Source organism: Lampris incognitus, chromosome 4, assembly GCF_029633865.1.
Source record: "Lampris incognitus isolate fLamInc1 chromosome 4, fLamInc1.hap2, whole genome shotgun sequence".
Lineage (NCBI taxonomy): Eukaryota > Metazoa > Chordata > Actinopteri > Lampriformes > Lampridae > Lampris > Lampris incognitus.
The window spans coordinates 53,395,109-53,412,326 of record NC_079214.1 but is presented as its reverse complement, the minus strand read 5'-3'; the positions used below and the strand labels follow the sequence as shown (position 1 = coordinate 53,412,326).

Here is a 17,218-nt window from a genome sequence, read left to right as displayed (position 1 = left end):
AAAAAAAGTTTGCTTTTTATTTTCCACAAAATAATATTAAAATGGCCAGAGATTGCAACAACCAATTAGTCAGTCAACTCAGAGGAAGCAGCCCTTGGCTGATTGTTATCCTGTCTATTCTGATCAGCTCCTTTAAACACAAACTCCCATGCCTACTTGTACTGTGATTAATTTGTGAGAGGCATCTAATTAGATCAGTTAGTGTTTCGCTCTAGATTACTGAAAGTATATGCAGCCAACAAAGTGATCAATTATCCTCTCAGGCACTGAGTGATGTATCATAAAGGAAATTATTAATTTCAGATTGCAGCCCCCATAAAGTAATAAGCTATGCAGGAGCATAGCTCTCCTCTCTTGTTCCTAGTGTCTCCTGTGAAAGGCATGGAGGTCTCTGAAGGCCTACCACAAAGTAATTGCTCACTGCGATTGCTGTAAAACAGTTCTCATCTATAAATTATCATGTGTGCTCTGCAAGCACAGGGACCTCCCGCCTGGCAACAAACTGACCTTCATTCAAACTCTGAGCTCACAAGGCAGACGAGAACTAAGGAATCTATAGGAGGAACACATTCCTTGCATGTCTCTTTATTTCGAAGAGCAGTGGGCAGTCAGCATCTTGTGGTATTTCCCCCTCACAGATAAATAAAGGGTTACAGGATACTAGACAGGGATGGATCCTCACTGTCTGTTTTTCTGACGACTGCAAAGTCATCAAAGAGGAAAGATACAACTACTACGTCCAGGGACTAACTTTTAAAAAGTTAATTTATTTACTGGGGACTCGCATAGACTGGTTTTAAAAATCAGGACAAGAATAGAACATGTTGGGGTAAGCAGACAGTCAGAATATATTGACTATGATGGTTCACAAGAGAGAAGACACTGCTGGGACTTGATTCCAAGTTAATTAAGAACTAGAGTGGATTATGTTCCAAGATCAGCCAAATCATCCCTGTGGTAGATTGCACCCCACAATCCTCTGACAAGAAAACTGACAGAAGACAATCTTCATGCCGGCAGAGTTAATGAACACCACAAAGAAATCTACACTGTCCCAAACAGTCAGGACAAGTTTACATTTGTGTATGGACAAAGTGGTATATAATTTCAAAATAAAAGCATGGATTCTATAGATTCTAGATACCTGCATGTGTGTGTGTGTGTGTGTGTGTGTGTGTGTGTGCATGTGTGTGTATGTGTGTGCGCGCACGCACGCATCTGAATATATTGGGGACATCCCCTGGTCATCACAATACCTCATGATCTGTCATCTTGTGATGTCTATCTAGTATCCTGTGAAAATGTGTGTGTGCATGCATGCGTGCGTCCATGCACATATCGCCCATATACTTTCATGTCTTAAGACCTTTCCTGAGACTTCAGGAAACTTTTATTTGGGTCAGTCAGATTTCTTTTCTAAAACAGAAAATACTGAACTCAAAGTTGCAGAGAATTGAAATTAATCAAGCACTTTGCCCTATGCAAACCTCCTGAAGAACTACGTCAGAAACATGAAACATCTTCCAGGAGACTGAACAAACCTATTTTGTCCTCATTCTTCTAAATATTTTGATGGGTCATTATCTGAGCATTGTTCTGAGGGCTGGCTCGATACTAACCATGTCAACACAGGTGAAGAATCAGTAATAGCCTTTCATAGGTATCATTTTAATCTAATTTATTTTAATTAACTAATTTAATTAGCTAATTTATTTAATTAAATCTAACTGTATTCATTTTCTGTGATAAAAGAGGACTTACTCAAGTCAAAGAGGTATGTGAATATATATGTAGGTGATCTGTCCATAAGGTGACAGATGATGTTTCTGAAAGCTGAAATTATGAAAGTGGCTGCATTCAGTTGAGTCGTCTCAGGACAGAAACCGTTTGTTAAAATGATAGTGAGCTGAGCAGTTATACTGTCAGGCTTATTTTAAAAGCCATATTCAAAAGAGAAAGGCATATCAGGATGCCAAAAGGCGGACTCTCCGTGGTTGCCCTGACCAGAGATAAGCTGCTAAGCTGCAGATGAAAGTGTGTGTGCATGTAGAGAGCGTGATGTGGTGAGCAGTCAGATTTGGGAACCCAGTGCAACTCTGCATTTAGGATGGCAAGAATCCTTTCTCCCCATTGCACAAGCCTGCAAAAACACACATGCGCGCACACACACACACACACGCACACACACACACACACAAATATTCTGAGTGTCTACCCACATAGTTCAACACACGTCTAGCACACCAGAATATTGAGATGACAATAAAAGTACAAAACAGAAAATATTCTACAAGGAGATATTCACTACATCAGAACCAGACAAGTTCCAATCATCTTGTCAACGTTACTGAAACATTCAGCAGGTCAAAAGTAAAGTTGTGGCTGATATGGATGGAAATACCATGAAAGTCTTATTCAATGTCCAGATGTGTAAAAACTTAAATTAAACATAGTGCATTTGTATCATTTTAAATAGAGCTCTAACACAGACAGATGTTGGGATTTTGTTTTTCCAGCCCACTGATACAAAAGGTATATCATTAATAGTACTAAAGTATGGTGGATAAAAATCAACATCGAATATAAGAAAATGTTCTATTTTTGGGAGGATTTTTGACCCTTCTTGTCACTTGGCATATTCAAATTCCAGTTCTCCTATGGTGCGGCCATTACACAACATTACAGTGGATAGGGAGGGCATACCACTTCTTTTGGCAATTGTAACATTTGTTGTGGAGTCCCACGAGACTCAATTCTAGGCCCATTACAGTTTAATCTATATATCTATATATGGAAGCAAAATGTATCTTACCATTTATATGCTGATGATACACAATTGTATATGTCACTTTCGCATGATAACCGCAACCGTATAAATGACCTTGTCAACTGTACCAGTGACATTAATCACTGGATGACCCAAAACTTGCTGCAGTTAAGCAAAGACAACACCGACATCCTTGTGGTAGGCGCTAGAAGTCAGAGACAGGAGATCCACTCCAAACTGATCTCGCTGTCTCTGAAACCCAGTGAGCGGGTTAGAAATCTAGGTGTTATCTTGGATTCTGAACTCAATTTCACAATCCACATTATAAGTATAACTAGGAGAGCATTGTACCACTTGAAAAATATCTTCAGTCCGGGTAGCGTAGGGGTTTATTCCGTTGCATACCAACACAGGGATCTTCGGTTCGAAACCCCGTGTTACCTCCGGCTTGGTCGGGCGTCTCTACAGACACAATTGGCCGTGTCTGCGGGTGAGAAGCCTGATGTGAGTATGTGTCCTGGTCGCTGCATTAGCGCCTCCTCTGGTCGGTCGGAGCGCCTGTTCAGGGGGGGGGGAACTGGGGGGGGGGGTAGCGTGATCCTGTCACGTGCTACGCCCCCCTGGTGAAACTCCTCAATGTCAGGGGAAAAAAAGCGGCTGGCGATGCCACATGTACCGGAGGAAATATGTAGTAGTCTGCAGCCCTCCCCGGATCGGCAGAGGGGTTGGAGCAGCGACCAGGCAGCTCGAAAGAGTAGGGTAATTGGCCAGGTACAATTGGGGAGAATAAAGGGGTGGAGGAATCTCTCCAAAGTTAAACCCATCTTGTCTCAGTGACACGCTGAAAAACTGGTTCATTCATCTCCCCTTGGCTAGATTGCTGTATGCCTTTTTGGCGAACTCCCCAAAAAGACTGCGGGACAGCTCCAGCTCATTCAAAATGCTGCAGCCAAAGTATTCACTGAGACAAGAAAAACTGAACATATCACTCCTGTACTTACATCACTTCTGTGGCTTAAAATACAGAATTGGTTTCAAAATATTGCTAACAGTTTACAAATCACTTAATGGTCTAGCTCCTAAATACATCTCTGACCTGCTTACAAAACCCCACAGAACCCTCAGATCATCAAGCACTTGTCTCCTAACTTTACCCATGATCAGAAGTAGATCTGGTGAAGGTGCATTCAGTTATTATGGGCCCACTCTCTGGAACAAACTGCCTGATGACATAACACACCTGATGATATTAAAAAAAATCACTTATATGCACCCTATGCATTGCTTGTTGACGCCTATGTTCTATCGGACTTGAACCTAGTGTAACCGGTTATATTCTTGCCCGGTGCGGGATTCGAAACGGGGTGAACTGCACCACAAGGCGACATCACTAACCGCTCGGCTAAAGGGTCAGACCCGTTAGCATAGGGCTAACGTGTGTTACTAGTAGTTTACAGTAATGTAACCGGTTATTTTTTTGCCCTGTGCGGGATTCGATACGAGGTGTACTGCACCACAGGGCGACATCACTAACCGCTTGGCTAAAGGGTCAAACCCGTTAACTAGGGGCTAACGTGTCTCATTAGTAGTTTACAGTCGTCACCCTCTCCCGGAAGCGCGCCCTGGCGCTTTGTTCTTCCCGCGCTCCGAAGAGACTTCTGAGGATCTGACCCTTCCGGATCCCACCGCTGCCACCAATGTAACCGGTTATTTTCTTGCCCGGTGCGGGATTCGATACGACGTGTACTGCTCCACAAGGCGACATCACTAACCGCTCGGCTAAAGGGCCAGACTTGCTTATGTTGTATTAACTCTCAGATGTATGTCGCTTTGGATAAAAGTGTCTGCTAAATTAAATTGTAAATAAGATGTAAAACAACTGTCATCTTTTAAAAGAAAGCTTAAACCTGCAGTGTGGATGTTTTGTCTCCCCTTCCGGCAGTGAGAGTAATTACCTCTCTTCTTTTAGCGCTCTCCAACGAGGAAAAGCTGCTACACCAATGGTTATCCGTGTTTTTGTCCTTGCCATCGATCGCTTTCTTTGTGGCCATCTCTACACACGCGGTTGTCCGTGAGTACCCGAGTGAGTGATGGAGCTTCACCGTTGGTCGGGCGGCCAACTTCAAGCTAGCAGCGACTAACGAAGTCACTGACTGTTACACGATTGGTTGGCTGACCAACAACGTGCTGGTAAACACGGAAGTAGGAGTTTCCTTATAGACCGTGAATGAACGCAGCGGTTAGCAAGGCTAAACGTGGCAAAACATGGCAGAGAAATAACGTGCGTACCTATGACACTCACAGATGAACGCGTATAAAACTTAAAATTAAACAGAGAAAAGTTGGAAATTTGAGAAAACGGAAATCTCAGAATATGTTGACGGTCTAAGCAAGGAAGACAGAAAGCATTACGAATCGAAACTTACGCTAAGCACCGTGTGGTATCGGAGTAGATTTCAATAACAACAACGGGTAACGTTAAGAAAAGGTTTACTGAGATCGATAAGCACGCCACATTACATGCGTAACCGCCATCTCTTCTTCTTACTCTATTAACGTCGAACACGCATTTCATTACCCAGCAGTGCCTCCTAGTGGCGTTACAAGATAAACCACTACAGGACACAACTGTAAAAACAATACTCTTGCTTGCGTCGACAATAAAGTTCTAAAAGTGGCAACAAAACCCTCATAATCAAACACTCAGGAGGTATAATCTAGTCAACTATTTAAGTAAACCATCAAATTCATGAACATGGATTGTGTATTAGTACAACTAATTAAAAAAAATAATGCCAATCAATACTGTACAAATGAAATGACATCATAATCCCAAAGAGCACAGCTCTGCATTTAACCTAGTGCAGGATAGTGTTGGTCAGTACACAACATAGTCCTGATGCCATTTAGGTTTGTACCTGGTGCGTGGATGATTCGGGGAAGTGTATGTAGCGGTATGTGAGTGTGGCAGTGTGTGGTTTGTCTGTCCTAGCTCAGTCACGGGTGAAAAATGGGCCAGGTGTGTTGCGTTCCACTTTTTTCCCCGCCACTCACTGAGAAGGTGTTGGGACCCACTCTCTTTTCCACTGTTACAGGGGCAGAGAATCTAGGGTGAGCTTTAGGAGTTTATGCTTGCTGAAAACAAGTTTTGCTTCATTGCTTAATCGTTTGCACGGCTGAATTGTTTGTATTCAACAAAAGTTGAATTGTTTGTACGGTTATGAGATCGAGGCTGGAGTCAAATTGTGGCCTCAAACATCATGACACAAGAAAGCTGATGGAATCGTTGTCAAACTTGAGGAAGGCTAGGCATTAACAACTCATACTTTGGTTTGGCAGTTGCTCTACTAGTACAGCATCACATTTAGAGCTGTTACTTGCGTATGTTCAATCACAATACTTGCTTGTGTAAGAAGCGGATACATACCAGATATGAAATGTTCTCCGCAAATCTTCATGTTTGGTAGTTGCTCTTCTGACCACGTCTTCCGGTCCTCCCGGCGGATCGCATGAATCCACGCCTGTCTTCTTCGTTTTTCGATTGGAGTTTTCCCTTTCAGCATGCGATAAAAATACAGAGGCTTGTTTTTACCATCTTTACGGTTTGTACAACCGACAGCGCAACAACTGTGAAGCATTTCGTTTCGTTTTAAATACATTTCTCCGTGACGATCTCTTCGAAATGAACGTAGTAATGTTTACAAACACAAGACCCGTGGCCCCCTTCTGCCTCACAGCCTGCGCACGCACATTTGGCGCATGAAGGCAACGGAACACGTTACAGCTTCGGGGCTTGAAGAGAAGTCAATCAGAGGCATGCAAACACTTTCGGCACATGGAAATTCAGCTCCGGCAAAGCAATTATTGCTGGTAAAAACAAGTAATTATTGCTGGTTGAGATAAAATGCATCACTACACATCACTTCCTGTGTGCCAGTGCAGGAATGCAGCATGGGAATTTCGCCACAGACACCAGATTCTCTTTGGGTATGTGTGAGTGGGTATGTTTATGTTGGTGGGTGGGCAGGGGATAACTTATGCAATTATATGCATTCATGTTTTATTTGATTCTTGTTCATATTTGTTGTGTGAAGCATAATGAGCGTATATTGTTTGAAATGTACAATATAAATAAAATTTGACTTTTAACCCACTACCTGCAGGTTGTCTCGTGGAACATGTGTGTTATGTTCCCCATTACACACACCCCCGACACACATACACACACACACACACACACACACACACTTCGCCATCTGAGCACCCCCCCCCCAAAATTTCTGTTTTGTAAAATGTGGGTTGCCATCAAGTGATGTTTACATATTGCTGAGCTAATTGAAAATTGAAATAGTTTTGACAAATACTGTGATAAGTTAACAATTATTAACAGTAACAATAATTAAAACATGAGCGCACATATTTGAACCACAAAAAACATGATAATGCCCATACACTTTGTATAATACCTGAAAGAAATACACGCATCAGGCCGATTTTAAGGAACAGATTCATACTTTAATTAAAGGGCATTATCCCTTGGCACAGTTTTGCTATCAAATAAATAGAGCAATTAATCAAATACCATCTATAGAAACTAAACAAAGTCGTGAAAAAACACCAGAGGGGAGGGAAACAACGAAGCAGGCAGCTCTGCTACGGAAAAACCAGCTAGTGCCAGACAAGTTTCATTTACAACAAGCACCAAACTCTTTTGTGTGTGTGTGTGAGAGAGGGAGAGAAAGAGCAGAAACTGGAGACAGACAGATAGTGATAGAGAGATAGTATTATTTTCCCCTGCTAGCTTGAGATTGGCACCGAGAATACTTGAGAGCTAGCTGACAGGAAGTGAAATAGCTTGACAGTCATTCAATGAGGATAAATAAGCTTTACATCAGCCTTACACTCCATCCACATGACACTGGTAGAAGCTGTATCTTGGTAGAATCTGCAGTCCATACACTATATACATCATGTTAAAACAAAAGGAGAGGAAATAAGTGGATTACATGACAACTTGGCGGTGGAATACACACTGAAATATGCCTCGAGTCTGAATACTGAAAATAACACCCAACAGGAAGGGATAGGGCGCAGCGTAAGGGACAGCCGCATGTGATGAATCGCACAAACGAAGCGGCCCGTTAACTTGGCGAGTGAGAACATTTTTGTCACACTGATCACCACACTGTGAGACCAGCCTGGGTTGAGCAGCTACGGGATAGACTGACCATTTGGGGTGAAAAATAGAAAGAATAAAGGTGACTCCTGCCCTTGAGCGGTGTCGCAAAATAAAACTAAATTCTGGTTTGTTTTGAAGGGCAGTAGCTCGTTTGGGCCCTTGACCGGCGGTGTGATAGTTTTTATGGAGGAAATGATATGTGACTGACTCAAGCTTATGTTCTGGCTCAGGTTTATGTCCTGGCTTCGAAAGCGACATGCTGCGCTTTGAAAACTTCATTTCTACCCCCCGGTATTGAGTGTTGTTTTCAAAAGCCGCTTCATTGTGTTTTGTTTTGTTGGCTGCTTTATTAACACAAAAAAATTGTGATGATGAAAGTTGCCGTTTCAAACCCGCGGTGGAGAAATGCTCATCTGGCAGCAAGTACCATCAACGTAGACTTGAAATAGAAAAAAAAGCCATTCATCCTCATAGCAAGACCACTCGGGGCTACCAGTATAATAATGTGGTTGCACTGGGGTTTGGTGTGTGTGTGTGTGTGTGTGTGTGTGTGTGTGTGTGTGTGAGTAGGGGGGTACGATCTTGCGAATGTGAAACATTTTAGGAAGAAGAGCACACATGCTCAGCAAACCTTGCCTTGGCACGTTAAGAATCACTGCTCATAAAATAAAAAAATAAAAAACGACCACCCTGAAGGACGGGTGCCATGCTGCCTTGACCCCGTCATCAATAAAACTAGAGGGCCGTTTCCACTGTTCTGACAGGGGGGGGGGGGGAGAATCGGGGCGCTGGCATCAACTCATTATGCAGGGTGGTCGGGGTGGTTTCACTAACAAAAGAGTTGTCATGCGGTGATGGGGTCAGCGGCGTGGGCCTGGCGCCATGTTCAAGCAGTGTGAGGCGGGGGGGAGATGTTGGTGTGTGGGGTGCAGCTGTGATCCCCCTGGGGACGGGATGCCATTTGAAAGAGTCCCATGGGACGTCCTGTCTTAGTGGTGCATCTGCTGATGCAGCTGTGAGATGACACCACAGGGGTTGAGGGCAGACCTGGTGTATATGGTCTTCCAGGTCTTTCAAAACACACACACTCACACACACATACATGTATGCAAACACACACACAAATGGCTTGCTGTGGATGGGTTTGAACAGAAAGGGGGCCAGCCTGCTGATAGGGTTGGCTCGGGGGTCCATCTCTCACATGCTTTTAAAGTGGAAAAACTCCGGCCACTTCTGCATGGTTGGAGTGCCCTTGTGCAGGACATTATTAAACCCCAATTCCTCCAGCGGAGCCCCTCCTCGGTAGACAGCAGTAGAGTGTGGTTGCACTGGAAGATTGGGATTGTAGTAAAATACGTTTAACTGTGCGACGTGTAGCAGGGCAGCGCTCCAAAACAACACATGTGCTCAGCAAAGCCCCTCACAGGAAAAATGGGTTGAAAGGATTTGGTCCAGCACACCTGGAGAGTCTTGAGTTCTGAGCCCACATCTGCGTTTTATGCCCTCTCACACCTGCAGCTGTCCGTTTAACTTCAGTAACAACAGACTTTGGAAACGATACTGAATTTTGTGAACATCTGTTAGACTGAAGGGTTGAAGGGCTCCAGATTCCAACATACTGTCTGCTGTTGCGTGTGGTGGTGTTCATGGGGCGTCACGGCTGGCAGCGGCAAGCTAACCGTGCAGCTCGCCCTGACAAGAGGGCAGCAGCAGCGGTGAGTTATGGGTCTAGTGAAGACCATAGGCCGAACCCAGTGTTATCCAGTGCCAGAGGAATGAGACAGCTGAAAGGGCCTTCGCATTGCCACGTCACAAACACAGCCTCGTTGGCTGAGAGCTCGAGAACAAATGGCAGCATGGTGAAAGACCTGCTGACAGCTGGGGGACGGGAGGATGCTACGGGGATGGAGAGAGCTGTCAAGTGGTTTCGGCTACGCCAAGGGCTGGACAAGAGAGCTGTATTAGAGCTCTGGGGCTTGTGACCAGAACTAGAATGGTTTACTGGTTCAAATTTCCTGGACAGGAAAAAAAAGCCGACTTTTAACTATGGTACTTGCTCAGTCCCAAGAGCAAGAATATGAATAAACTCAATACTGATGTGTTTGTGTGTGTGTGTATATATATATATATCATGGCACTGACCATATTTGGTTGTATTGCAGACATTTTTGTGACATTTTTAGCTCGACATACTGCACCCTTGTTGCAGAGACTGGCAGAGAATGGCAGCTTTACGTCCATTTTTGGGGTGGAAATGCTGTAAAGATATACAATTGTGTAAAACCTGGTAAATGAACGGGTTCACAACACACAAAATATTTGAGGTGTGATAATTGCAATATAATTATAATAATTATATATCATATAGTAATTCATTCATTCATTCATTCATTATCCAAACCGCTTATCCTTACTCAGGGTCGCGGGGATGCTGGAGCCTATCCCAGCAGTCATTGGGCGGCAGGTGGGGAGACACCCTGGATTGTATGTCTTAATTAAGGGCCTATATGCATGTACAACCCCCCCCAAAAAAAAACAACTAGGGATGATTTGTATCATACCTACATGTTATCTGTATGTCAGTCATTTGATGTATATTCAAAACGAACCTTTTAAGTCCATGTGACAACTTGCTGCTATAGCGGCAACCAGGTCAGCGTTCATACCTGCACTCATACTGCAGATGCTCTTGTGATGATGTCAGACAACACACAAGCGTGCATGATGGATCAATACAAATGAGCGGCATGGTAATAATTTTCTTTAAATAATTTACATTCTGTATGAACTATTTTAACAAAAGGAGATGAAAGAATTTGACATGTGAAATTACCAGACAATTAGCATTAGCCTCCACCAGGACTCCGGTGTCTCCTATGGTGACTGGGATGCTACTTAAAAGACATTATTTCCTGTTGGACATGCAACACCAACATTTCCTGCCAATGTACTTACCAGTACACAAGCAACTGGAATGGGCAATAGCGAAAGGTCTCAAGTTAAGCTGAATGTGTCGTTGCATCTCAAACATCCCGCTTTTCACATTAATATCAATTAAATGTTAAAATTTCACCATAAAAAGAGTGGGGTAATTGGCCGGGTACGTCTGGGGAGAAAAAGGGGGGAAAATTTTCAGGAAAACCCCCCAAAACATTTTACCATAAATAAGTTATCACATGGAGCTTTAATGCAGTGCAGAAAATGTGCTTATGACGCCCTACATCAATAACTTTATTAAATAAGATCCATGCTCACTTTAAGTATTTATTTTAAGCAATGTGTTGCAATGTTTCCCAAAACACTGTAGTGTGTGTGTGTGTATATATATATATATATATATATATATATATATATATATATATATATATATATATATATGTGTTTGTGTGTGTGTGTGTGTGTGTGTATTTTTTAGTGTTGACAGTCTGCAAGTGCACCAGGTCGGGTCAGCCAAGCCTCAGAGCTCTGTGGAGAATCTACATGTAGCGAGACCAAGTTTTGATTCAATGCTGATTTAATGATTTTACCAGCAGGAATTTCACTCACACCTTGTTCCACCATGATGAACAGAAGCAGACTTGTTCGAATTATGTGTACAGTGGTTAGCTATTGTTTCAGAGAAGGAGACGGCAAGCACTACGAGATGTTGTTCAGGCTATACAGAATCTGGTCACAATGATGAAACTCCTTCTGATTTGGTATGAGGACTCCCCCAACCTCCCCACCCAAGAAGCCACAAAAAACAAAACAAAACACAAGGCTTTAGATTATGAATACAATTATATCGCATTATCAATAAAGCTTATAAAGTTTATAACAACAATATATACCATATGTACATACAATGATGGTTAAACTGAGCTTTTTTTTCAACACCAAAGTACTGCAGATTGTGGCATGATGCTTTTTTCAAGACGCTGAACTGATCTGAAATGACATCTGAACACGAAGTCGTCGTAATACCGATAATTATAACAAAATTAGAGGTAGCAGCTGATTCGGGATTTCTAGTCTTGCTTATAAAACGTCCAACGTTGTTCCTTTCCATTTTTGCTTTTAGGGTATTGCGCGTGCGAGTCCAAGTCTTCAATTTCATCTCCAATACGTGCCCTGACATTCTGCTTTAAATACTACCGCACCCAGGACCGCCTTCAAGTGGTTCTCAATCGTGACACAGGTATCATGACACTCACACATCCCTTATACATACACGCCACTCACACGTGTGCACATAATCACACACGTGTATCCCAAATGTGCGCACGTGCACAAATGCACACACGTACTTTACAGTAAATTATTTATACACACAAGCAGTCATACCTTAACGCATACTCAAGACACATTGCCCCCCCCCACTCCCTCCCACAATATTCCTTCATATAAATTTAAATCTATACATCACAGTCTTTCTGCCTCTAGTCTGTCCTCCTTTACAAACCTTTAAGCTAAGTGGTGTGGAAGAGTAGTGGTGCTGGTTTGGAGCCATAGAGTTCATCATGTAGGACAGCTGGCCAGGGCAGAGGAACCACCGGTGTGCAACTGTCTTAAAAGGACATTTCAGCTGTTCCCATTGGCCTACCCTCTTCAGCCACAGCTGTGATCCTCAGTCCTGGCAAGACTGCGGCACTGAGAAACAGTCCTTCCGCCCACCCTAACCCTTGGATATCTGGACCACTTCTGGATAACACTGGTTCCCGCAGCTCAGCACTGAGCTGCACCCCCCCTATCATCCTACCCTCCATGCCCCCCACCCCCCACAGTGACAGCTCCCGTGGCTAAAAAGCCAAGCACATGGCTACAGTCCTGGCTGGGTCTGATATTGAGCAGTTGTGGTCTTGGGGCCAAACCCTGCCGAAGTCAGTGTTTGCCGGTGGGGCCGCGGGAGTTCCGTGGTGGACCGAGCCAGGCGAAGGGTTCAGGACTGGTAAAAGTGGTGGTAGTGGTGGTGGTGTTCATGATGGTGGTGGTGCTCATGCCGCTGCACCACTTGGGCCAGCCCGCCCTCGTACAGCAGCACGCTGGGCAGGTCCCTTACCTGTTCCTTCTCCATCACGGGCCCCGGAGTCACCAGGGAGCTGAGTGCCCGGTAACCCTGGTTTTCCTTGGAGCGCTGTTTGTGTTTGCGGTAGGGGGCTGCGGATTGGTGAGGAGGGGTCTGGCTGGGCAGGGCCGGCGGAGGCGGCACACCTCGGTTCCTCATCACCCTGCCGCTGTTCTGCATGGGGGGCGTGTGGCTATGGGTCTTCGGGGAACGGAGCGCATGTTTCCCTGAGTCTTGACCCCGCGGCCGGGCAGGGCACAGGCTGTCCGGCGCGATGGTCTCCACAACTGTATGTGAGCGGCGGTGGTGGTGATAGGATTGTCCGTTCTCTGGCTCGTGGGAGCGAGAACGGGTCTGGTTGGATGACCTGGTCTGAGGCTCTGCTTTCGTTGGCTCCGTGGTGGGGGCTGCGGTGAAGAAAGATCTTTTAACTATTCAACAGGTCAGAGAGTAAAAAGAAAGCAGCAGCAATCAAAACTGCAAACAGCAAATAATAATATGCAAGAGCGTTCAGAATGACATAGCTGGTGTGGGCAAGGTCAACATTAACTATACAGGCAGTCAAAAGGCAGAAGTCTGATAGCAGCCCAGCAAAACAAATAACCCAGAAAAGAAAATAACCCATTATGTTTTAAGTTCCTACGCCGGCTACACTCTGCTGAAAAGCTCCATTACTCTGTTGGCAGCTTCACTTTCGGGTCCTTTCCCTATGTGGACAGCCCTGGCACAACAAGACACCGAGTAGATTTCTGTTAACATTATATTAACAGGGGCCACATTAAAATAATCACAATGTCATCACTCCATCAGATCAAGGCAACCGCTTATTAGCCCTAATAATTCACTTCAAAACAGCCCGTGCTGTTGATGGGGTTTAGTCTTGAACACTTGATCTATTGTGTCTACCCAGACCCAGATGTTTGTACTGGCCAGGCTTGGAGTGGGCTGGTAGTCTACCTAATGGCTCCGAGCAGGTGCCACAGTAATGAGGGCCTCTGGAGGCAGCTTCAAAGGGCCATGGACTCACCCTTTCTCTGTCTTCTTCCCTCCTTCTACTCCCCTCCTCCTTCCCTCCACCCCTGGCCCCAGACCACTCACCACTTCCGAAGCGGGAGGTGTAGTTCTCAATGCCTGCCAGGTCCAAGTAGTGGTTCCTACGCTCCAGGTTCTCGTCCACACAGTGGCGCTGGCAGCCTGGCTGGGTGTGGTGGTCACTGTGGTGGCGCCTGTGGGCACAAGCGGCGCTTCTCATTAGGAGGCAACTGGGACTTCGGTGTACAGTGAGGTTTGGTATAGCAGAGTATGGTGGGGGGTGACGGGTGCAAATAATTGATCTTTATTATGGGGCAGCTATGGGAAACGAATGGTTAGAGAGGCGAGCTTTTGGAACGGATGTTCTGCGGATCAAAATTCACCAGTGGGAAAGACCTGGAAAGGGAAAACGAGCAGGTCATGCTTTCCCACATTTGATAGTTGCCTCTGAGGTGCTCTTGACTAAAGCACAAAATGAAGCACAGAAGAGTGATAGCATTAGGGAGTATGTATGACCCTCTCAGTAACTGCAACTCTTCCCCAAAACCACTGCTCTAACTCAGAGTGGGTTCTTCCTCAGTATACCAAGTTAAAGCTGCCACAAGTTTTAGATTTTTGTTGGTTTTGCACACCACTGTGGACAATTCACATTTCACATAAGCTTCGCCTCTTGTCACAAATATCGTCATTCACCCTCTGATAGCTGGTGCACTGGTTTTGAGGATAAGATCTAGTGGTGTTCTGGGGAAACAGGTGTTTGCAATTGTGGCTATGTATCCCATCATTGTGCCATAAATCATTTTGTCAGATTTCAGGGGGAATCTGACCCAGAGACAAGCATTTGTATAGAAATGTCTAATCTTCTCGCCGATGGTTCCCCTTTGCTTATGTTGGTCATACAGAGACATCAGAATTATATTTGGAAAAATGAATAATCAGTGAAACACTCCTCGCAGCAGCTTCAAATGAATATCTATCATTGCTGGTGATGTAATGTTCTGCAAGTGCGGCTGATTAAAAACGGTTTAAAGATGAGGTGACCTGACTGGCTGTGGGCTTACCTTAGGAGAGCTCGGGACTTCTTCTCTGCACTCTTGGGGTCTTCTATGCACTTGTCATTTTTCTGTTTGGGGTGGGACATGTCTGTGTATGTGTGTGAGAGAGAGAGAGAGAGAGAGAGAGAGAGAGAGAGAGAGAGAGAGAGAAAGAGAGAGAGAGAGAGAGAGAGAGAGAGAGAGAGAGAGAGAGAGAGAGAGAGAGAGAGAGAGAGAGAGAGAGAGAGAGAGAGAGTGAGAGAGAGAGAGAAAGAAAGAGAAAGAAAGAGAAAGAAAGAGAAAGAAAGAGAAAGAGAGAGAAAGGGCCATTATCAAAGACCGTGGCAAGAAACAAGAAAGCAACCTTTGTTCTGGGGTTTTTACTTTGAAGATCTATAGAGGCACAGAAAAAACAAGGCTTCGTTTATTCTATTTTCATCTCCAGGTCTCTTATAAGGCATGGGATTATATATATATTAAAAAAAAACATGCGCACATCGAAAATAGTTTATTAAGACTGCAAGATCTGATGCGGTTTGAAATTAGCATGAAGGCAGCTGGCGATATTTTAAAGGCTAGCTCTGTTTGAACCGCTTGACGGCTATAAATAGCCGAAACAACAGGACGTAAACACACAGGAATATAGATTTTTTTTTTTTTTGGGAGATATTTTTCCCTCTATACTTGTTCACCAAGTCATCAGTGAGAAAAGTTAAGTTGGATCTAGCTATATTTTCCCGACAGCTCTGAGCGAAAGGGTTGATGGAGGGGGGTGGGGGGTAGAAGAGTGGGGGGGGGGGAAGGAACTTTGTAGAAAAGAAAAGTGGCTGTGGTTATCAAAAGGACTCAGTACATCTCTTAAGGTTTCTTTCAGTGTATTTGAAGGTACTGGGGGCGGGGTGAGGGGGGGAGGGGGACACTCTCTTGGCTCTGTCACTCCCCCCATCATTAAAAATGAACCCCATTGAGCAGCAGAGATGGAGCGGCGGCGAGACGACGAGGAAGAAAGCTCTGACAGTCCCAAAGCAGAAGTCTTTCTCTGTGACAACAAACACATCTCCGGATGAGATGACAGATGCCGACATGGGGGGAGAAGGCTCAGCGCCTCAGTCTTTTCCTCTCCAGCACCACACACACACACACACACACACATACACACACAGCCTCAGTCAAAGCCTTTGAAAGACTGCCACTGAGCCTGCCCCTACCACGCCCTGCCCCGCTCTCGTTTCAGCCCGTTCTGCCGGCTTTTACCTGCTGCACCCTGCGTGCAGCTCCTCCACCGCTGGCTGGAGTCGGGAGCCACCGAGAGTTTGACCCGCAGTGTTTTACTGCTGCTGGGAGAATGGTTCACGGAGGCATCCACCACTTCGTAGATGGTGTGGAGGAGGCTGGTGATATCCTGGGATGGAGAAGTGAGAGAATAGAATATTGTTTTAGACACACGACTTGGATCATTTCTGGGGAGAAACACATCCACCACCATTTCCAGTACAACACAGGATGCAGAAGTTTACCTCTGTTGGTGCAGAACTGCAATGAAACCGCCGAGTTTCTTTAGACACACTGACAAATATAGCACAAGGAAAACACACAGTGCGAGGAGACACCGCACGCCTCTCTGCAAGGTAGACTACATGTGCCATAAACATTGTATATGGCCTACAGAATATGAAGCTATTCAGACTTCTACAGCTGTGTGCAAAAGAAACATTTCCCTGTTTTTCCTCCTTTCTTTTTTATTTTACCAGTCGGATCGCAGATCAACACCGAAATCATACGCCACACCGGCTGCGATTATAACAAAGTCATGCAGACAACAGTGAGCGGAGAAGCTCCCTGATATCAGTTGTTTTAGTTCAGTGTTCTGAGTCAACTGAACAGACAGGGTGTAAAGTGCAGTCAGACATTCATGAAAAGAAGTTTGGGGGAAAAAAATAAAATGAAAGGAAACCATCTGACGGTAGCGGAGGGGGCTGACGGAGATGTCAGGCCTTGTGTCAGGCTTGTTCCGCCGCTGTTCTGCTCAACGTTTTACTAATTTCTTCATGTCGGGTAATAGCTCACAATCTAGCAAACAGGTACACTGACACAAAAACACACACACAGTGCAGGCACACAGACACACACACATGCATCACATATTTATACATATATAAAAA

At 44.7% G+C, this 17,218-nt stretch overlaps 1 protein-coding gene across 1 annotated transcript in view; it reads right to left on the bottom strand.

The window, feature by feature from the left end:
* Positions 1–12,720: 12,720 nt before the first annotated feature.
* The window catches only part of nkd1 (NKD inhibitor of WNT signaling pathway 1), a 55,765-nt gene continuing 51,267 nt past the window's right edge, over positions 12,721–17,218 (bottom strand). Inside the window, exons 7-10 of the mRNA XM_056279142.1 lie at positions 16,311–16,458; positions 15,084–15,165; positions 14,089–14,216; positions 12,721–13,397 (exon numbers count right to left, since the gene is read on the bottom strand). Coding sequence (XP_056135117.1) covers positions 12,865–13,397; positions 14,089–14,216; positions 15,084–15,165; positions 16,311–16,458 — 891 coding nt within the window. The 3' untranslated portion in view covers positions 12,721–12,864. The remainder of the gene's footprint in view (positions 13,398–14,088; positions 14,217–15,083; positions 15,166–16,310; positions 16,459–17,218) is intronic.